At 33.0% G+C, this 24,661-nt stretch overlaps 1 protein-coding gene across 2 annotated transcripts in view; it reads left to right on the top strand.

The window, feature by feature from the left end:
• The window catches only part of LOC147066914 (irregular chiasm C-roughest protein-like), a 428,804-nt gene that overhangs the window by 345,712 nt on the left and 58,431 nt on the right, over positions 1 to 24,661 (top strand). For both annotated transcript variants that reach the window (XM_085954087.1, XM_085954086.1), the window contains 4 exons: positions 3,172 to 3,259; positions 19,609 to 19,697; positions 21,957 to 22,059; positions 23,001 to 23,134. In XM_085954087.1, the coding sequence (XP_085810213.1) occupies positions 3,172 to 3,259; positions 19,609 to 19,697; positions 21,957 to 22,059; positions 23,001 to 23,134 (414 nt within the window). The remainder of the gene's footprint in view (positions 1 to 3,171; positions 3,260 to 19,608; positions 19,698 to 21,956; positions 22,060 to 23,000; positions 23,135 to 24,661) is intronic.

Raw genomic sequence — 24,661 nt, 5'->3', positions numbered from 1 at the left:
AAATTATTAATAATATATACGTGCGTTTCTATGGAAATCAATATGAAATGTCAAAATGACATTTCAGTATTCTATGATCGTTTAAGCTAGTCAAGTCAAGTTTATATGATTCAACAGAAAATTTAAAAACGTTGTAAATAAAAATCGTTTTATCTTGTAATTATTTAATCTTTAATTACATTAGTTTTTAAAAATGTTCACGTAATAGTTTCAAAACCAGTTATCTATCTAAACAAAAAATCACATTCGGGGCACGTTTTTATTTTTGAATTTCGAATCCTGCGATGAATTTTTTTTTATATCTTAGGCCGCCTCAGGGAGTCAAAATAAAATATTTTAATGAAAAAGTGTGTGTTTTCCGGAGCATTTGAAAAATATGAAAACTCCAACACGCCACATTTCCGTGTTTTCCAGCGAGAAAAAAAAGATTCCCAGCCCCGCCGAAGTTATCTAGTACCTAGTGTATGCTTTTTTCTCCGATCGTTCGTGCTGGCACTAACCGCGCGATATATTTTACTCGGAACGGTTATTGCCTTGCCCCCCCCTCGCTTCCAGATTTGCTCCGCGGCACTGGTGTGTCGTGCCCCGCAGGATTCGCCGTAGTGATGGGCCCTCACGATTTTCAAATAACATCATTTTGCTTTATGCCGTCATATCGAATTATTTGATTGTGTGAGGGGGGCATACGTACTCATTTAAACGACCCGTGTTTTGAATTTTAATTTTCCCGCCCTTTTTGAACAAAGAACTCGATAATAAAAAAAAAATCAAATGCGCTATGAATATTTCTTCATATAATTATCACATTATCATTTTCTGGTGTCCTTCTAAAGTAAATGAAAGCATCTCATATTTTTATATGACTTTTGTAACTTATCAGGCCGACTTGCCATACAAAGGTCGAAAATTAAGATTTTGCGTGTATTTGAAAGCTTTCTCTAGACAATCTATTGACATTCTAAGAAATATAATATATTTTTACCATTATATTGTATTATTTTATCAACTCATCAATGATCAAAATAAATATAACAATATATAAAAGCTTTTTTACGCCCACGATGGCCGAGCGGCTTACGCGTCAGCCTATAATGTCGTGAATCCCAGTTTCAAATCCTGGATCTGGCAAATACACATATTATTATCTGTCAATTTATGTTTGGAGTCCAGAGTATGAACCTAATAGGTTGAGCAAGTGGCTAACATATTATATTTTTCTCGAAAAAATAAAAATCTCACCGTATGGAGGCCGAAATGATTTTATCAGGAAAATGCAAAAAGGTGAAAAGACAAAAAAATTAAAAATATGATTGTATACGTTGTCATTTGAAATTGAGAATAAAGCCATATGTTGGTATATCAGCCGATCTATTCTATACACAAGACTGCTATCGGCCGCTATCGGCAGCTATCGAGGGTAGTTTTTTTTATTTTTTTTTGTATTGAAGTATTGGTACTTATTGTAGCAATTACAATAAGTTAGGCGTCCAACAGTCAAAACTGTCTATCTCACTCTAAACACAGCCAAGAGAGGTGTTGTTAAAACATAGCACTTATTGTAATTGTTACAATAAGTGCTAATACTTCAATATTACAAATGAAAAACTACCCACGATAGCTGCCGATAGCGACCGATATCAGTCTTATATTTAGAATATATGCGCAGATGTCCATGATTATAACACCTTTTAAATATTATATAGTAAAAATATTCGGAAAAGTTTCCATTGACTCTTTGTAATTAATTGTAATTTTTGAGAAATTATATCATTTTACGTTCTGTATTTGTCCTTATATAATAAGTATTTAATTATGGTTTATTACGGAAATGGATGAATCCTCTCGTCAATCTTTATATGGAAACAAAATTATAAGAAGGTCACACGATGGTGGAAAAATGGCGTCGTAAAACGGCGGAGGGGTAAAAAGCTCTTCAATTTGACATATGCAGACGACACGTTGCTCATTGCAAAACCACCCTAAGAGATATACCCTTCCACCAGGTTGAAAAATAGAGTAAAATCGATAGGCCTTAAAATAATTCATATATGAAAATGAAATGGGTAATCCATAAATGACGACACTCGATGAGAAGAAGTTGATACGTTGGTATTGCCGAAAGATGTTGCTATGATCATCCACTCTCGCAGCGCTCGTAAAAAACAGTGACGTTATTTTTGCTATTTTTTACTACCTCTAAGCATGACATTATAATGCCAAGAGACAATTCTTATAAGGGATTAAATTTTTGCTATTGGTTATATACGATGTTCGGTACCGTGTGATTCGAAAATACGCCGAATACTTCAAGAAATCTTCAATATACCGCCGATTAAATCCACCCCATCCGTAGTCCAATAGGTAGTAGGTACGTCGCAAGCGCCCTACGATGCTTGCTCTACGGTTTGGGTAACAAGGCGTGCGGCGGTCGTAAAAAATAATTGGGCATCTGATGAAGCCCTGTGTGCGCCTACCTCTACACCTCTACCTCTACGCCACTGTCTCCTTACTCTTCGTTGACTTTTCTTCTCTCGCCAGTAACTGGAGCGAGTACATGGAGAATCGATTCACCAATAAAATCTTTGTGAAATTTCCGAATATATTCTACAATTATTTTTTTCATGTTCTTCGACATAATCATTAAAAATCGAAATATTTTCACCGCACCGTTTAAAAGTTGCTTAACTATTATAAACAAACCGCATACGTGTGAAGTTCGACACTTGACAGAAAATATGACGTAGTTAGAGTGACGCCGAGCGAAAGAAAACTATGATATACGAAGAATTAAATTCGCTCTGAATAATGCGTGCGCGCTAGAAGAAATCGCAATCTGGGCAAGTTCAAAATTAAATTGTCCCACTATAACTACTTTTTAACTGTATGGTTAGTAAAATCCTTTAAATTTACGTATATCTTTCGTTTTGAATTTGAATTAATGTCTGTCAAATTTGTTTAAATGTTTAATTTAATTGAAATAAGCATCTGCTATTTTAAATCCATAGGTCACCAATTAAAATTTGGCATTTTTTCGAAAAATTAACATTGTTTTTTTTTTTTTTAATATAATTCCATGGTTGGATGGTTTAAATAATGTTAGGTGGAATATGTACAACAATATTGATAACTAGTCCCATATATTTTAACGGTGGTTTCTTTTGTTTTTTTTAGGTTCGGTACGCGCCTGTCGTCTCCGTGAAGATCCTGTCAGGAGCTGCAACGAACGGAAGAATTCCCGAAGGAGCAGAAGTTAGACTCGGTAAGTAAACATTTTTATTTTCGATAATCATGCAATAAGACTCATTTATACAACATCTCGGTAATGAGTCAATTATATATAATATTAATTAAAGAAACAAAATAGAAACGGTAACAAAGTATTAAATCTAGGTCAGTGTGCAGTTATAATCAAAAATAGTCAGTGCTTCTGTGGGTAAATGTCGTTTGCCCACACCACTGACATCACTGGTCTTTCATATTACTTTCCGTGAGAAAACAAAAATATGTACGCTATTTAGCGCGATATTGTACGCGCTTTAGGGTATTTTTGAATTCTGATATTTAGTGTCTTTTCTTATTAATTAGGGATTCTCAGAGTGAGCGCTTCTGCTCCTTTTGATGAACGGTAAGTTTGGTCAAGGTGAGAAAAAATTTGATACATTGAAAACATTATGTTAACTTTTACATCACGAGAGTAAAAAAAATGTGTTAAGTAGTGACGCGTCTTGTGTGTATAATAACAAACATCGCATTTTCATATTAAAATTTGATTTCCAACATTTACTGTTGAACTACGTGCTAAAATGGGGGCGGTATTCCAAAGAAAACTCAGATTCATGTGATTATCACAAAAAAACAAAGCATGTCCTTGTAATTGTTTCACTACACTACTGTTATTGTGCCCATAGTCTGTTGTATTCAAATGAATATATAAGTATGTTTTGTATATAATATTATTTAAACAAAGTAAATTTAAAAAAACCATTGAAATGATTTCAATCGTAACCAATATATTATTGTACCTTCTTATTTTGTACGTACATTATGTTGTATTGATTAAACTGATGTGTACGAATGAAAACTCCATTACAATGATAGCTCTATAACCCTTAATAATTAAATTATTGAATACAAGAAAATTACTTTACTTCACACAACTTAGATTAATATAATATCCCACTCTGATCAACGTAAATATCAAGATTAAATATTTAACTACAGGTTGATAGTATAAAGATTATAATTGAACTGTTTGATCCCCTATATTCAACAATATAATTATTTCGATAATACATTATTGTAATCTCATTATAACTGTAATTAATAACTACCTGTATTATTAATAATAAATCGCAACTGCCTATTAATAACCGCATAACCATTATTCAACTTGTGGGCTGCCACGAATTGTTTCACCCCCTCATAATAATATATTTCATCCCTAATTACTCCCACAATTAAATTTAATGTTGAATTTCCTTCTTTTGTGTTTAATGACTCGCAATGACAAAGGGGAGGGCAATTAACTTTTTGTCAAACTTAATTTTTATTCGTCTACCAGTTTTTAGTTAGCCGACAACGCCCATAGGATATTATTTCGATTTCAGCATAATAAGTTTTTACGTACCTTCGTAAAAATATATTTTACAAATTAAACCAGAATTTAATTTACATATTATACGACTCTACAGTAGCTGTCAGGGTTGCCAATCATCCCGATTTCTCAGATGTATCGGCCTGATTTATTATTAACAAGCAAACTAAACGTAGTATAGCATTTGGAAAGAAAAGTTTTAAAAAAACACTATACTTATCTGTGACATTTTTTTTTTGATGAAAACCGCTCGGCAAAAAATGTTGAAAGGAAAAGGAAAAAAAAAAGCTCTCGACTGTCAATACCAAATTTATATTTTACATCTTCTACGATTACATCCCTAGTAGCTGCACTCTAGAGTAAGGATCGTTCTGACATACAAGACACAGATTGTATGAGAATCACAGCGATTTAGATTTTTTCAAGTGCCATAGATTAACTGACAACATTTTAGATATTTAGATATCTAATATGTATTATGGTTTACTTTAGATAGGGTTTAATTTGGTTTAACAAAAACTAATCAATAGCATCAGCAATTTGTATTCTTAGTTCAATAAAAACAAATACGTTTGACTGACAAAGCTTAGTGTGCACTATTTATATTGGATCTCCACAGCCTACCTCCACCTTAGTAGCATGACTAAATCGCTACCTGAAACCAGCATAGGGATAAATCAAAAATTTCAGTTTTGAAATAATTGAACTTTAATGTTTGTGTTATACAAATGAACTAGTTAACTATGTATTTATTTTGTTTTTTCTGCGGTTTATAATATGTAATAATGGGAAGATTTTTTGTATACCATTGTTAATAGTAGTGTACCTTAGTTATCCCACTATTGTTTTGAAGTTACAGGACAATTTTAATAAATGTCACAACGGAATTTTTAAAGTTATACTTCTTTTAGGGCGTTTGGTAGAGAGTGAAATTGAGAGTTACGAAAGTGCGCGACAGTATGAAGTTAGCTGCGAATCAGTCAGCTGTAACAAATGCAAGTTTGATAGTAGAATTGTTCCCTTGCCTAGGCAACGAATTTATTATCGTCAGCCATTTGCAATTCCTTACGTAAACAAACGATTAAACGCCAGAGTGACAGTTGTTACCTTAAAAATAAAAAGAACGAAAAATAATTATATAATTTAGTATTATAAGTTAAAGTGTATAGAAATAAACCAACGGCGCTCCAATAAGCTCAAGAAAAATCTTGAGTATGTAATTTAACAGAGGTAGTCGAAGAATCTAGGTTATCACAAGTTTTGTTTTTGTTTTGTTACGCCAAAGAAGTATAACTTCTAACGTGCGTACATAAGTACACACCGATTTTTTTTTGGGAATTACATTTTTTTTAAATATCAGTCAGCAATCGATTGATATACTTATCTCAAATCGTCTCATTTTATCTCATTGTTGCTTTCAGATAACGAATTGGAGGCTTAACTGTATGAAAATAACTGGTAAAAGTGCATCACTGTGTGATGTAAATGTAGTACTTACTTATGTTCAATTGCATAATATGGGTTGTAATCACCTCCACAGTTCGTAACGACTGTAATGTTTGTGGCCTAATCACAAAATGTGTTTCGGGCCTAAATAAATTACACAAGTTTAGATAAACACCATTCATTCTCGCCCAAAGTATTTCTATTTACTTTATAATAATATTAACGTGCCTTTATGTAACATGGCGTGCCTAATGTAACGTCTAATGGTATTTACATGTGTACATTTACTTGACACAGCCGAGCTTCTGATTGTTTTGCGAAGCTGCTTATTTACCCAACTTTACATTATCATTACGCATTAGTTTACACGGATATTTGTACTAATTTTATCAGTCGCCTTTTTGCTTTTAGTGTTTTAATATTAATGGTAGTATGCATGGTTTCGACTAAATTAATGGTGTAAGCCATATATGTCAAACTTCAAGTAGGCTGTGATCTACTATCCATTATCAAAACTGGCAGTGATCTACCACTCCCCCCTCCTCATTGTCATTCTCCAACCTAAATAAACCTATTATATTTGGCTGAGTATAACTTTACTAAGGCGCAACATAACTTATCATATTGTAATTTAAACACTAGGACTAGAAGATATTCTAATGGGTTTAAGTTTTGTACTATTGTACATATGGGTTATTGTCTGTGTACTTGTCCATTTCAGTCGTTTTTTGCGACTCGAGTTTCACCTTTCGGCATCGTCAGGCACTGTGTACACTCACCAAAACGTCGCTATAGGATTGGTTTGTCGAAATCGACCTTTGAATGCAGAATGATTTTTCGTATCTAAATGGACCAGAACCATCCTTTTCTTTAAATTGCTTTGTAATGAAAACAGCATTCATATGCTCTAAAAACAACAATTTAAATACCTTCATGTATTTAAATATATGATAATCAAATTTGTTCGTCTCCTGAACATTTGACATTTGGTTTATTCGACAAACCAATCCCACAGCGACGAAAAGGCAAACACACATTGATAACGCACACCATTAACTCTAACTTATATAACAATACAATAAAGTGTGTAATATTTTTATTGCTTATAATTACTAAATGTATGTACTGTTAATTTTTTTACATTATTAAAAAAAACTTAAGATAGTAATAACGTCGCTTCAGAGAGTATTAAAAGCCATTAGTTAAAAATTGTAACAATGAATTATGACTCCTTTAGCATAGTGGTATATGTGCGTGGACGCGATACCCGAGAGATGTACACATGGCCCCCACATCCTGAAGCGGGCCCCCAGGCTAGGATGTTTGGCGGGGCCCCCTACCTATCGCTAAGGGTTAAGTCAGTGTGACGCGCTGCAGTATATATGATGTATATTTAGCGATTTTTTATATTTTTAATATGTACGAGTATATCCATTTGAATTATGGAGTTGTCGAATATCGGCACACAGTAAAAAATTGCATCATACAACCAAATAGTTTTAATTATTAATATTATCAAATAAAATAGCGCCGCAGGCGACTTTTTTACCATTGGAGCAAATTTGTGATCTGTGTTTATCTCACTTATCTGGTCGGCTCGCCACGCCGGGCCCTTCCTGAGCCCGACCCCCCAGGCTAGAGCCCTGTCAGCCCCCTCCTTGTGGAGGCCATGAATGTAGGCTCGATTCCTGCGGGGTGTCTTACTTTTTTCAAAAATTGGTTATAATATATTTTCTCAGAAATATCCTTGAAACTCTAAATAAAAACAAGGAACATTTATGGGATATAGCACCCCAGAATTTTCCCCAAAATCCGGAATGTTGTACATCCCGTGAAACCTGTAACCGGGATACTGGATTTCAATAAAATTTCGGGACTATCAACAGACACAATAATATAACAGTTGGCAACCCTATGTACGCCTCGGCAGTTTTAATAATCTCAGACAATTTTAATTCAATGCACCAATTCACAGTCGCACTGATAGATTCGTAGACAAATAATGTTTCCCATCTTTTAAGAGCATACATAAGTGAAAGGGCAACTAATTTTCAACAGTAGGTGGAACGAAATTTCGCAGTCGTCGCCAATCGGAGACTGACAGTCGAGGTGTGAGCACGTTTGTGATGGCGTCGGAGGAATATATTCTTAAATCGTGTAAACATGACTAAAAAACGTTCCGCATGTACTCGAAAAAGAAAACATATCAATGTATATACTATTATTATTACGAATATAATAATAAACATAACATTAAAAGGACGAATGTTGAATTTGTATGACAAATTATATTTCGTTCGGCTCGCGTCATTTGCACAATCCGTGCATCGCCTAGTCACGATTTTTTTAGACCATGCCTCAGCTTCCTTAAGCAGTTTATGACTAAAAGTAAAATTTATTTTCTCTCACTGTACGGATATCGCTTTTCTCAGCTAAACAACTGACCTCAAAAAGACTTTCATTCCCAGTCTTCATCTAACGTTAGCAGTGTATGAAATTGCGATAGTATATTAAAAATATTATTTTTCGACATTGAAGAAGTTGAAATGTGGATGTCAGTTAAGGGTGGATATCCTTTGCTGAGTGCTAAAGCTCTGAGAATCCTCTTTCCATTTGCGTTGGCTTACCTTTGCGAAGCTAGCTTTCGACGGTAGCTGTAATAAAAACCAAATTTCAAAATTCGGTACGGAACGGAAAATTAGGATAGTTGTGTATAGTTTTATTCCAAGTCTGAAGAAATTGGGTGTCAAAAAAATAGGCTCACTCATAACTCTAATAATTGCATTTTTAAGATACCGTGTAACGAAAAATTTTCAAAACTGCTGTACTGAACTATACTCGATTTTTTTTAATGACAATAGTATTTTGAGCCTTTACTAAAAATTTTCGCCAGCAGAGGTCAGTCTAAATTCTTCGCCGCATACTTCAGTACCTACTTAGAAAAGGGTATAAAGAAAAAATCAACGAGGCTACCGAAACAAAACAACAGGCATTTTTTTTTCGCTTACGGCACATTTTACTTTATATTTCCCATATAATAAAAAGCTTAAATGAGCATCAGATGTAATTATTTATAAGTGTCATATTTTGAAGGAACGCTGAAAATTTTAATTCGAATGCTTTGTATTTTGTTTTTACCTTCACCGTGAAATATTTCAGAATTTTGGAATACTTAGTGGGTCAGTTTAGATTGCTTCATAAGACATAGCATCCTGAAAAAAACTGAACTCAATAGTTTGTAACAAAATATCAAGGAATATCATTAGTACAGCTAGAATTATCTCAACCCATCGTTTGTAAAAGCCTACCTGCACCATCGCCCAAATTTTCTAGTAATAAACGATACTTATGTAACTTACCATGGAAGACACAAAATGTATATTTCCATTGGGTAGGCACTAAATTAATTAATGATCTACTTCCAAAGTTGGTAAGTATATGAATGAGAAGGCAATAATTAAAATAGCTGACAAAACCAAAATAAGCCAATAACTAACTAACAATTTTCGATTCAGTATTAATTGGTATCTCGAAATACGCAATCATCATCATCATTAGAAATGCGATAATCTGAGGTGTTTTCAACAACTCTATCCGCTTGCCCATATTCATTGTAGCCGCTTTTCACTTCAGTATTAAAAATGAAATTGTATTTATTTTTACATATATGTAGTAAAAATTATAAATTATTAATTTAAGACGTTAACAGCATGACATTTAGAAACAAAGAAATATTATTAAAACAGTATCATATAATATAAAAGAAATATATCAGTATTAAGTTATTAAACAGTAGAAAATTGTAAATAAAAAAAAATATAAATTAGATGCAGGGACGTACACCAAATGAGCTAAGCAGACCTTATTTTACGAATTTATAAAACAACGTCCACGTATACTCATTCTCATGTAGGTGGAATATATCAACATCCGAAGCGATTTGGTTGAACAGGGTTATTGCTCTCCCAATTCGCATCACCATTTACAGGTTAATTCTGATCCTTGCGAGAACAAACAATTGATGCTCCCGATTTCTAAGATAGTTATCAGAGACATACAAGTCAATAGTACCAAGGATGGCAGAGTTCTCATTTACACCACGTTTAAGTAAAAAAAAAAATACGTGGTCAAATATTGATATCTTCTAGTATTTAAACTACAGTACCTATATAGGCAAACCTAGCGTAGCTATGTCAAGTATACGGCAGCCATTTGTATTTCCAGCTAGTCAGCGATTGTTGTCAGCCTCTTCTTCTAAGTTTTATTAGATTTCTCAACAATACTTTCTTTGACAGTGCAATTATTTTTAATGGAAAATATGAAGAGACTGGGGTAAAGAAATAAAGAAAGCGTTCTGACTAAAATGTTTAAAATTTGACTGGAGTACGGGATCCCTAAAAGTGATCGAGCTGAGTTCTCAGAGATGATCAAAACGTCAAGTAGAATGTATAAAGCACACAGAAGAAGATTATTCGAAGTACTGAAAATTGAACGAATATGTATTGGGGGAATGGGATGACTGGCCTCCGGACAATTGGACGCCGCACTGTCGTAGACACGTGTAGACGAGGTATTTTAATCAGTTTCTGTCTACTACTTAGTAGTTTGAATTCATTTTACTTTTAACATAATGTATTCTTTATCGCGGATTGAGAATTACCAAGCCTAAGGCTTTATATTAAATAAAAAACTCTTTTTTTGTTGGAACTTAAACATATGCACGATTAAATCATTGTTTACGTCTGCATATTTACATTCTTACCAACTATTAAATCATAATATAATCATTGAAGTATAAATAATAATAATGAATATTTTTTAAAGTACCTATAAGTACCTAACGTCTATTTATTTTAGAATTCCGAGGCGTCCAGTTGTCCGGTGCCAAATCGTCCTAGACCCTGTATTGGTGACCAAATTCAGTAAATCGACTATTAAATTATATTTTTAGTGTTTAAAAGATGATAATTCAGGCCCAACTAGACTTTATAAGTAAAGTCCATGGGATATAATCTAATCGTATATCTTTTCATATAAATTAGTTAGGTACATACATGTTTCAATTCTGCCTCAAGTTTAAATACGAACGTAGTGGTTTGAAAATTACTTCTAATTCATTTTGTAATCGCTTCTCCTCGCGTAATCGTTAGCATTTCAGTTGAACTGTAAAAATGTTTTAGCAAACAGATAAACAGATTTCGGATAAATATCAAAAGTGATGAATGCATCTAACGCAACTAGACACAGCAACTGTTTTTTGCCCGCTGGCCAGAATTAGTACCGCAAAACTGATTCGGGGCACAAAAATGAAAAAGTTGAAATGAATATTGTTGAATGAAATTTAAAATTACTTCTTATATAATTACGAACGTTTTTAATGCCACATGAAAAAATCTACATAATCTCTCAACACACTTATGTTATAATATTAAAAAAAAACTAATAATGTATTTGCGACATTGTCATATTATAATCCATAGTATAACTTTACTACAGCTTTATACAGATGTATAAATAATTACAAGATAAAAATAACTTTTTATATACAACGTTTTTAAATTTTCTGTTGAATCACATAAACTTAACTTGACTAGCTTAAACGATCAAAAAAATTTGTACTTGATAGAAATTATACTGAAATGTCATATTGATTTCCATAGTAACGCACGTATATATTAATATTAATAATTTAGTTGCTAGGACCCACTTGGCAACCAATAATAGTTTTACTTTTTACGGATTTCTTCCGAAATAACTTTTCATACAAAACAGAATTAACTGAAAATGAAATCAATTCTACTTAAAGATGCCTAAAAGTATTTAAAAAAATGCATTGGCATCGTGTTCTGATATATTCTAAGAGTTTCAAATGTCTAGCTAGTCGGTAAGTTAGTTAAAAATCGATTACAAGATTCGTACCGGACAAATAAAAATACGAGCTAATAAAAACATTGTTAATAATAAAATATATATTCTAATGGATTGAATTTTGTGTATATTCTCCTATAGTTCATATTATATTCTCATTAATTCCTAGTATTGACGATTTATTGATTAGTATTTAATGATATATTATTAGGGTTTGACGATGTATACGCCTATCGATTGTTTTATTAGTGATAAGGTTTTTTTACAAACACTTCAACTATTTATAATTTATTAGGTGGGTGATAAAGCTTTTACCTACTTTATTGTATTACTTTATTATATAAGTTAGAATTAATTGTATTCGTTGTCAGTGTGTGTTTACTTTTTGGTGAGTGCACATAGTGCCTGAAGATGCCGAATGACGAAACGCGGGTCGCAAAAAACGACTCAAATGGAACATTACAGAACCTAAATCCATTAGAATTCAAATTCCATCAAGTATCTTCGGTCGATAGTATTAACTCATTTAGTGCTAACACCGCGACTGGCGCGTTTGGAGTTGTTGGCCATCCAATGACATTACGCATTCGCTGCTGAGTAGATAATGATTTTTTAATTAGCACCTTTAAAATGCACGTTAATTACATCGATCGGCCGCCTGGTCATTACGCGCCGGGTGCGTCTTCCGCGTCCAAAGTATTAATGGACAACGCACTTAGTACAGTAGCTAGCAAGTAAATTCATTTATCAAGTACATTTGCACATGCATAGGTAGACGTCACGCAATTTCCATTATGCGATATCACGCATCGGGAATTTATAGCAATATCACCTTTATTGTAATGGCGTTAGAACAGTTTATGCCATTCGGCAGACCCGACAAAAAAGTGTGTGTCATTCTTTTTGTCTAGATGCTTCGTCCATATTAATGTCATTGTGGCCATCAGATATAATGTGGTAATTAAAAGGTTAACAGTGATTGTGTTAATATTAAAAATATATTTATATATATATATACAACCTACCAGTAAACAATTAGTATTGTCTCTGTCGTACATACCTATTCCATTGACATTTCTGGTATTCCCAGCAATATAACGTGTTTCATACGTATTATTATCTTCTTCAGAATTCCGCTAACTTGATTCAAATTATTCATACCATGTACATATATGTATGTAAGTGTAGCCTTTATATTACAAAACATAGCATAACATACGCTCGTAAACATATAAGCCTGTAGAATTACATTCGCGTTGCCAGAAACAAATTTTAGCATCCCGCTCCGCCAGGACGGCGATTCCTGAATGAAGCAGTGCAAAAAACGTCACCGAACCGCTTCAATTGAAGCTCGTAAAATTTTTAGTTTTACAGGAGATATTGGGTGTACAGAGCTTCGCGTGAAACGGGTAAACGGCATATAAGTGCGAGTGAGAAAGCATTCAACATGCTTATACCTCATGTCCATGCGTTAGAGTAAGATAGAAAGTAAACATGTCAAGACGGCACTATTGTCAATGTCATGAAATTAAATAACGTTTTTATCCATTTTGGTAATGACTTCATATTTAATCAGTACTTACCGTTAACGTTGCATGATTAAATCATTCATTGTTGAAGTACGTAACCAATTAATCTTTAAACACGCTAGTTACGTCTCCAATATAACAATATTACAACAAGATTACAACACGGAATTTCCGTTGTATTTTGCAAACAAACATGTGTGTTTCTGTATTACAAAATCACAATAAATACATCCTTAAATGAGAATTGAAACACGAAATAATAATTTTAGCGGTAATATGTGGTAATAAGTGGTAAATGTAAAACAATAGATCAACAGCTTTCTTCAATATTACGTACGATACGAAATCTGACGTTTATTATGTCAAACGGAGAGTTGCAAGCGCCCCTACCGTCAAAGTATGTGTACTACCAAAGCGTGGCCTAGTGACACCCAGCGGTCGACTTTTAATATGCTACAGTTGAAGTATGTTGTGTAAATGTTTGCGCAACTGGTCACTTGTGCTTCATAATGCTTCAGTCGAGAATCGCCCTCCAGGAAGTTGATTCTCTGGCATTAAGGTAGGCTGGCTTGGCATGCAGCCGCAATGAGTGATGCAGAGACGTGCCTTTCCTGGCTCTACTCTACGCCCAAGGGAGAAATGTCGAGAATAAAAACAACTCCAGAAGTTATATGTAATATACAGTATTCAAATTGATTATATCCTTCACTTGCCATATTGAAACGTTAAATATCTGAACTGGATACATAAGTAAATAACATCTCAAAACAACAGGCCGTAAAAATACGTATTTTAATGGTTTTTAGAAATGTTATGCGGTATCCTTCATAACATTAAAATGACTACAAAAGAATGAATAATTCTCTTATGACAATATACTAATATGATTTAGATTTTAGATTAAGCAAATTGGGCACATTAAATAATACGGCTGCGTAAGTTAGTAGGTAAATATGCTCGTTGTTAGTAACTGATGTGCCTAAAACAAAAAATCGATATGTCCACATATAGTCAAAATCAAATACAAAATACAATATGTCTATATTATATGTGCAATTTTATAAAATATATTGTAATGATCTATTGCTTCTAAAACGCCCTAAAATTACATGACAAAATATATATTTAAAAACCTAACGATTCGCAAAAACCTACTATTTAAAGTGATATAAATACATAAATAATTTGATATTGAAATGTCTAATTTTGTTTTCCATGAATATATTGCAGAACGGAGTTATAGCTCCCGTTTAGCTTTGAAAAAACAATATGTACCTCACAAGCTTTGTTATGTAAAATCGGCGAATTTGTATCTCCACAGGAAAGGACTTAAAAACTATAGGTAATCATAAGAGCGAATATCCACTTAGTGTTACGAATAAAAAGCGAATGTGACATTTATAAGGACAGTATTTTTTCCAAGCTTTATTATAAACTTGGTAGACATTTTTTATAATCATCCTCAGGTAATTAATAAATTTATGTCAAAAGTTAAAAGTCCTTCTTCTGTAAATTAGCATTTTGGTTAATTCGCCCTTTTTACAAAACACCGACGCAGATGGTGCCAGAATCGATCTAAACTTGATTAAAATTATATAGTCAAAAAATAAAATTTATTTCAGCAACAAAAAACTAAAGCCTTATTTATTAAGCGAGTGAGGTCAAAATAGTACCCCTAGTTTTGGTCCATTATCCTAATAGGTTACTAAATCTAACATAAAAATGTTTGAAAAGGCTCACCATATGCGAATAGCATAGTAAATATTTTAGTATAACGAAAACGAAATATTAAGAATAATATTTTTTCATAGTACCTATCTATGATATTATATCTATGCGAATCTATTCTATTCACAAGACTGCTATCAGCGGTTATCGACGATAGTTTATCACATGTTTGTATTGATGTATTATAATTGTTACAATAAGTTAGCCGTCTATACAGTCAAAACTATCAATATATCTCACTCTAAAAGAGAGGTGCTGTTAAAACGTGGCGCTTATTTTAACAATTACAACTAACTTATTGTAAAAATTATAATATTTCAATACAAAAATATGAAAAACTATATAGACGCCGATAGCAGTATTGTGTATAGAATAGATGCGATGATATATTTAAATTGAAGAAACCGAAATAACACGACGTTGTAAAACATGTAAATATGATATCACGTTCTCCTGCACAGCCTTTATTTACATTTCAAGAATCGTCCCAGCTCATTCTCGTTTCAAACCCCGAAATTATAATTTTGATTGTTATTTACACAGCCTCTTCGCGTTTATTAACAAGCGCGCCACTGCAATGAAAGACAATGGGATTATAAATTACTATTATTATTGTTGTTGCTTCTCTTAGCGAGATGTCTTTAGGTTTAATGACACCTGTCGGGATTTTAACAGATTATGTGGGGATGACAATGAAACCGCGTTGCCTATTTTAATACTAGGCGTTTACATTTCGCATATTGTGCTAAATGTACGAGGCTTAGGTACACTGGAAATGGGTCGTCGCCCGTTATCGTATGTCGTACATCTTGCATGCAACTGGGGTAACTTTTTCCATTACTGTAACTTTGGCCCATGTCAATAGAAATGTTTTTAACAGTATTGCAGTTCTGCATATGTCTGAAATAAAACTGCTGTAACAAGATTCGAAACTTTACAAATATCAACAGTAGTTATTTCACTTTTTTTAAATGCATTTTGTTTCACCCATATTTTTCCTATTACCGTATTTCTACATATGCCATAGGTACTAGTAATTTCTCTCCCACTATATAATACTCATGTTATTAATAATAACTATGTTTACCGTCTGATTTTTCATTGTAATTTATAGATCACCAATCGCTTGATAATGATACCAAAAAGAAGTGTTACGTTAAAATGACTAAGTAATGACATTTTTTTTTATTCTAGTAAAATATATTGCAAGTATATATCAATATCATATTTCAATAGGGAAACAACTCAAAAATCCTTCTTCCAAGATAATGGCGTTTGAATTGTTACAACGTTTTTAGTTTTTATTAAGTCGTATTCTTATTTGTCCGGTACAATTCTTGCAATCGATTTTAACTAACTTCCTGACTAGCTAGACATTTTAAACTTTTAGAATATATCAGAACACGATGCCAATGCATTCTTTTAATACTTTTAGCCAATTTTAAGTAGAATTGAATTCATTTTCAGTTAATTATGTTTTGTATGAAAAGTTATTTCGGAAGAAATCCGTAATCCAATCCACTATTATTGGTTGCTAGGGGTCTGGGGTCCTAGCAACTAGAATATTAATATATACGTGCGTTACTATGGAAATCAATATGAAATGTCAAAATGACATTTCAGTATTATTTCTATCAAGTACAAATTTTTTGACCGTTTAAGCTAGTCAAGTCAAGTTTACATGATTCATCAGAAAATTTAAAAACGTTGTATACAAAAAGTTCTTTTTATTTTGTAAATCATTTATTTCTCATTTAAATTTGTCTTGATTTTGATGAAAATGTATATTTTTTATATTTAGTTTAGTGGAAATTAGCAATGCATTATGAAATTTTACAGTTTAATAAGGAATTAGCCCCGTAGTTTATGTATATAACTGAATTAATGATTACTCTCAGAAAGGGTTATTCGATGTTATGACACATTTACTCGTTTTTTGATGAATTAAATGAGAAGACCTTTCTACGTCGAATGGCATTCATAATTAACTTAAAACTTTGAAATTTTGAGTTGTTTTCTCATTGAAATGGGATATTTATATATTCATACAACAGGTCAAGAGGCCAATTGACAGTAATGAAGTGAAACGGTAATAGAAGTTGCTTTGAGAAAATCATATAAATATACTGTAACCTCACCGGGATCGAACTCGGAACTCACAGATAAAAGGTCAGCGCCTTACGCGCTGCATCACGAGAGACGCGTTAAAGAAATAAACACAGTGAAATAAAAGTTATATCGCCATATCAAAAAAGTAGTTCTGTAACACAATCACTGCTGACCTTTTAATTACCACATTTAAATAACACTTTAATTTTATCTAATGGCCAACTACTCCAAACGCGCTAGTCGCGGTGTTAGCACCAAATGAGTTAATAGTAAATATCATATTTAAATTGGCGATATAGATGAGGAGAAACAGGTATCGATAACTTCGTTCTGGTGGCCATTTTATACACACAACTCCAGGAAACCTCAACTAACCCAGATGTATGCGTCATACTTTGTAAACCATTCATTCATTCATAAATAAAATAAATTCAAATGTACATCTTTCGTTAATTGTACACAAAACAAACGTAGTTATACGTACATAAACTCACCGGCTCATTTCACAGGTGAACGAATGAAAGTTTTTTGTGTCCACCTGTTACTAAGTTTCTTATAACTGATGGATATTTGTACATTTAAAAACACCTCGTAGACACGTTTCTTAAAACATCTAAAGGGCAGTGACGTCCCTAGACAAAATGCCGCCCCTAGGCAGCGCTAAAATGCCGCCCCATTTTTATACAGTATTTTTTATCATCGTTGCATGACCCCAATATTTAAGAAATGTGTTGTATGGATATATTACAACAAAATGTATACCACTAAATCCAATTTAAATGCCATCTCTACTTCAATAAACAATATTGCGAGTCCACGGTTTCAGATACATTAAAAAATACATCTGACAACTTTCAAAACAAAAAATATAATTCGCAAATCTGCACGTGTCATTGCTGGTCATCAAGGACGTGACGTCCAAGGACAACGAAGTAAACTATACATCGCGAAACCGACAAAAAATACAGTCCTGTTAAACCTTTTATGTTAATTCTTAATACATTTTGTTTCCAATCAGTGAGCTGATTTTTTTAATCGAAGGATATTTTCATTATTAGGTACTTACTAAGTTTAGGTTCTTATTTCTATATAATATACCAAATGATTCTCCTCGATTTGCCGCCCTTCAAGTGACTGCCGCCCCCAAGCGACGCTCAATCTGCCTACCCCCACGGGACGTCACTTCCAAAGGGGCATTATATTGTTTTTTCATACTTAAAACTCAATTGGTGATACTGTAGAAGCGTAGGAGACCTCAGAGCTTCACTGTCCTAATTTTGTATCCGTAAATTATAATATGCAAGCACAGTAATTTATACTCACGGTGTCATTGTTGGTAGAGCAAAAGATTCATCTCGGTTTCAGTGCAAGGATCGAATTAATGGGGTTGGAGAATTGCTGACAACTGTTTCTCATTAAAATCTAACTTCCACTTCTTGGAGACTCGTGATATGCTCTACTAAGAAACTAAAAACAATATATATTTTACAATTAATAACGATCAATTAAATGAAAAATATTAGTTTTGCAATTACATACAATCAATTCTACAAATTTAGTAAAAATAATTACAAGATAAAAAGATTGAAGTACCTAGTAAAAGTTATAATACTATCAACTGAGGATACTTGATGGAATTGAAATTTTTAACTTTTCTCTTTGAGTAATTTATTGAGACCCAGGTTTGTCCTTGCAGTATATCCATGCAGTACATGCATACTGATGCAGAATCTAGTTATTATTTGTTTGGTTTTGATTGTGAAAGTCACACACAATACATTATTTTTAGATGTTGTCATTTAATGAACGTTTTAGAATAATAGAATTTTTATATACTAAGTTTTTAAATTTTCTGATGAATCATATATACTTGACTTGACTAGCTTAAACGATCAAAAAAACTGTGCTTGGTAGAAATAATACTGAAATGTCATATTGGTTTCCATAGTAACGCACGTATATATTAATATTAATAATTTAGTTGCTAGGACCCACTTAGCAATCAATAATAGTTTTACTTTTTACGGATTTCTTCCGAAATAACTTTTCATACAAAACAGAATTAACTGAAAACGAATTCAAAAGTATTAAAAAAATGCATTGGCATCGTGTTCTGGTATATTCTAAAAGTTTCAAATGTCTAGCTAGTCGGGAAGTTAGTTAAAAATCGATTGCAAGATTTGTACCGGACAAACAACCACCGAACAAATAAGTATACGAGCTAAGAAAAACGTTGTAATAATAATAGTATCTGTATTTTTAACCAAACAAAGGGATATAACTTGTAAAATAGTAACTGCCGACTAACTAACTTTTATTGTTTCTTTCTTTTAGGTTGTTCAGCAGAAGCGAATCCCAACGAACTAACTTACCGATGGTTCCTGAATGATGAGCTGGTCATCGGAGACTATACCACAGAAATGGTAAGTTTACCTATTTACCCACTTTACTATACAGTTGACAATATGTACGTCTGACGCTGGATATGGGATCAAGGCCTGAACAAAAACGAACGTGAGTGAGTGAACGAGAGTAAGTGCGAGTGAGAAAGCATTCGGCACGCTTATAATATCTCCGCGATATGCGTAAGAATAAAATATAATTTCTACGCCTGAATTAAATATTCCGTGTACACGTCACCGGTAAATATTGGTTTGTATAACTCAATTCATTCAAAAACTGCGAGTGCGTGTTGCTGAAATTTATTGTTTTTGTTTTAAATATAAAGTTAGTGGTAGTTATGTTTAGTTAATTTAGTAAAAAATATGGTTAGCTATGTTGTGTTTAAATTTGGTAGCCATTTTGAAAAGTAACATGGTATAACGTTTCATAGTAATAAAATGTAGGTTCTACCGTGCGTTAAAGAAACACGGCTTCATTTTGTCGAACAATAACTTTTTAAATAAAGCTTTTTTATATTATTACTCTGAGAGTGGAATGTATTGAATAAGTGCAGGCACCATTGATATACTACTGGATGAATCATATGCTTCTTAAAATGACGCCCGATTTTCAGCGACTCGGCCAGTGTTAAAACTTACCGTTTTAATATCAGCGGACTTAACTCGATATAAACTCACTTAATATTTGTCTCCAAAATGACCTGGCAATAATTATGAGTAAGCCCGATCTAGCTTGCATCTTACTCTAACTAATAGTCAGCGCATGACGACTTCCTCTGTCCGCTCAGACATGATTTTTTTGTAGCTTGCAAGCTTTGGGTTGCAGCACCCTTAGGGTCACTATTCCAAGAATGCAAATTTAGTTTTACAGTCAGGGCAATACGGGTGAAATTTATGAATCCATGTTAATCCATGTTAAAAGAAGATATTCGTAATATCTTCTTTTGTGGTACATTTTTAAAATGACACTTGTATGGGAACTCCTCATCTAGCAGTATATCAATGGCACAGTGGCGAAGGGTGGAGGTAGGCTGTTAAGATCCGCCATAAATAGTGCAGACTAAACTTTGCCAGTCATAAGTATTTGTTTTCATTGAACTAATACTACAATTTACAGGTGGTGTTCTTTAGTTTTTTAAAATTTAATTAAATCCTGCGAAACCAAACCATAATAGATAATAGTCAAAAATATTATTCTATCTATAAAATATCTAAAATTATGCCATTAAATCATACATAATTTTGGATATTTTATAGACAAAACAATATTTTTTTTCTATTATACCTAGTTTGATTTAGGCAGAACTTTATGAATTTAAAAAAATAACCAACAACATGTGTAATGTGTATTTCTAATTCAACGAAAACAAATAAGTATGAATGAAAATGTGTACACAATTTTGTCGGATCGCCCAAAATATACCATAACCATTATGGTTTGGTTGGGCAGGGCTTAATTGATTTTTAAAAACTAACCATCACCATCTGGAAATTGTAGTCTTAGTTCAATAAGCACAACTACGTATGACTGATTAAGTTTAATGTGCACTATTCATGTCGGAACTTAACAGCCTACCTCCACCCTTCGCCACTGCAATGGCAGGCATGCATATTAAATAAATAACTCCTGACCCCTACTATACCAGTCATTTTTCGACTAGGCATGGTGAATTTGCTTCTAAATTTTATGAGTTTGGACTTTTTACCCAACTAACATATGGCGCAAAAATACAGGAATGTCCTAAAATGTGTATGCAAATGAAAGAAATACTCAAGTCTGTAGTTGGGCTAATTTTATTGACTTTAAAAATATGTGCTAGATATTGTGTCTATGCTCTGAGTCGAAATAGATCAACAAAAAAAAACATCATGCGAATAATTTTTCAGACCTAGTATTTGAACCCGAGGTCACGACTATACAATGCGCCGGCTAGACGGCATCGACTTGCCTGCGCGGTGTAACGACTTGCCTGTCCGGTATAAAAATACACTTTTACAGCGCTTTTCGGTTTGCGCGTACAGTTTTCTCGTCCATACGCACGGGTTTCCCGATACAAACCGTTTTGCGCAGGTAAGCTTGTCGTAAAACATGAGCATCTAGCCGCTTAAGTCGATACTTTACTTAAAATATTAGTATTGCTCTTCCCATTTCTACTAATTACTAAGACGTACTAATTGACATAAAAATGGTCTGTAAAGATATAAATAATCTTGGTACAAAAATTGTGATTTACATTCTTTCATCTTGTAATTTTGGTTCTTGTTTTCATTCTATTTTAGATCATCTTCAACGTGTCGAGAAAGCTCCACGACTCCATCGTAAAATGCGAAGTCCACAACGCAGTTGGCAAGAGCGAAGAGTCCGAGACATTAGATGTCACATGTAAGTATTTTGTTTTTTTTTTATTATTTGGCTCCAAGTGGCTCCAAGCATGTTCCATGACCCCACGATGGACCGGGCGGAGTGGATTCAAATTAAACTGTATTTAACACACGCAGTGAACATTACCTGGAAAAAATCGTCTAGCTTGGTATTCAAACACCTACACATAACTATAGTGTTATTGAAAATGTATACGAATATAAGGAATTGGGTACCTATACAGTGGCGAAGGGTAGAGGTGGGCTGTTAAAATCCGACATAAATAGTGCACATTAAACTTTTTCAGTCATTTGTACCTATTTGTTTTTATTGAACAAAGACTACAAGTTACAGAGTCGGTTAGTTTTAAAAATCAATTAAACATTGCCTAAACAAAACCATAATAATTTTAGCATGTTATGGGTGACTCGACAAAATAGTGCATACTTTTTCATTCATATTTGTTTGTTTTCGTTGAATTAAGAATACATATTACACATGTTGTTGGTTAGTTTTTTATAATTCATTAAACCTTGCCTTAACCAAACCATAGTAGTTAAAAATATTATTCAGTCTATTAAATATCCAAAATGATGTATGATTTAATGGTATAATTTTAAATATGAGTATTTTTTAACTAATATCTATTAAGGCTTGGTTTTTGCAGGGTTTAATTAAATTTTAAAAACTAACCAACACTATCTGTATATTATAGTCTTAGTTCAATGAAAACAAATACGTATGACTGACAAAGTTTAGTCTGTAATATCTATGGTGGATCTTAACAGCCTACCTCCACCCTTCGCAACTGCATAACCAGATGAAGACATTTCGTCTAAGACAGATTGACACAGAGGAAAAAATGGCAGAACATTTTCCTGAACCCTTTCACCTTTACTGTTTTTAGCAACAATTTCATTATACAGACACTAATCACACGTTCAATATTATTTTACTTTTAGATGGACCTCGATTCAGGAGTCCACCATCGAGCTTGGAGGCTGATCTCGGTAGTGCAGTAACCTTGACGTGTGACCTTGATGGTAATCCGCCTCCAGAAATCATCTGGCACCACGAGGACCAGGACAGATGGAGTGTAAGTAAATCAAATTATCATATCAATATGTTACCACACGTTATTGAATCAATGTGAATGTCGCACTGAAAGGATGTCTGTTTTTCGTAAGAATCTCTTGTGTATTCCAAATTTAAAATAAAAATCTTATTCGTAGATTCCATGTACCCACTTGATAGTTTATTGAAGATGCTTTCAAGCTCAAGAAAAAAATATATTTTTCATTCATTTCGTAAATTGTTGCTCATTTATTTTCTGACAGATTGTTTATGGCATAAATAGAGAAAATGGAATATTTGCGATTAAGGATTTCAATACCGGTATTTAAAAACCGGTATTCCAGTATTTATCAATACCGATATACCGGTTTTAAAAACCCAAAATACCGGAATTTTCGGTATTAAGAAAGCACACTCATTTACGTTTTTGAAAATGAATTATAAGTTATGTGCTGCTAAAATGCAAATATATTGAGTGAATCCAACGGAGGGGAAAAAATAATAAAACAAATTTCATCAAATATATTTTACAAATTATCATAATATTATTTCGAAACAGAAAACACCCGTGACAAAAATGTTCAATTATTCTATAATTATTGATGACTGTACAAGCATTGAATTTAAGAAGCTTTTCCTGCAGCCGGACTTATTTGCACTTGATGGATGAACTTGGAAGCTTTAGTTAAAATTATCAATGCATTCAAATTATTTGTAAAAAATCAGTATTTCTACAATTATGATCAATACATATTTTTAAATGTCAACATAATAAATGAAGGTATGTAGGTTTTGGCTATAAAATAATATTTTAAAAATATTTTAATATCTATATTTATTGATAGGCACCTACTTCTGTTTTTTTTATGTTTAAGAAATACCGAAAAACCGGTATTGACATTTTCATTTGGTATTGCAATCCCTATTTGCGATATTATAGTGACATTTACTTTATGTATGTATTCCATTTATACTGCAAAAACTAATATACAGTAGAACCCTAATGTGGGTGAGGGGGTGTCCATTATAGCCGAAAGTCCGTTATATAAAAATACAAACAAAATCCTGTTTATTCTTCTTCGAATAATATATCGAAAAGAATCAAGTTTTGTATTCACTTTTGAAATCTCTTGTTTTTGAAGTTATACTTCTTTTGGCGCGTTTGGGAAATCAGATCAGATTGTAACGGAAAAAAACGCACTCGATTGGATTTGAATTCGATTTCGGTTATCAGCCGAACGCACTACCTTTACGCCACGGTATGGTACTGCAATCGTGACGATTATACAGTATAATACTATAGTTTAGAATTGTTCGGCAAATTTATTATTGTCGGCCATTTGCAATTCCTTGCGTAAACAAACGATTAAACGTCAGAGTGACAATTGGTACTTAAAAAATAAAAACAACGAGAAACCATTATATAATTTTGTAATATAAGTTAAATTGTATAGAAATAAACCAACGGCGTTCCAATAAGCGGTCATTTTTCTTGAGTGTGTAATTTAACAAGATAATTAAGAGCTAGTCAAAGAATCTAGTTTATCAC

The sequence above is a fragment of the Rhyacophila brunnea genome, unplaced genomic scaffold (assembly GCF_057557595.1).
Source record: "Rhyacophila brunnea isolate RB1 unplaced genomic scaffold, BYU_Rbru_1.0 scaffold_4, whole genome shotgun sequence".
In the NCBI taxonomy this organism is placed as follows: Eukaryota; Metazoa; Arthropoda; class Insecta; order Trichoptera; family Rhyacophilidae; genus Rhyacophila; species Rhyacophila brunnea.
The sequence above is the reverse complement of the archived record's forward strand: the minus strand, read 5'-3'. Positions and strand labels throughout refer to the sequence as shown.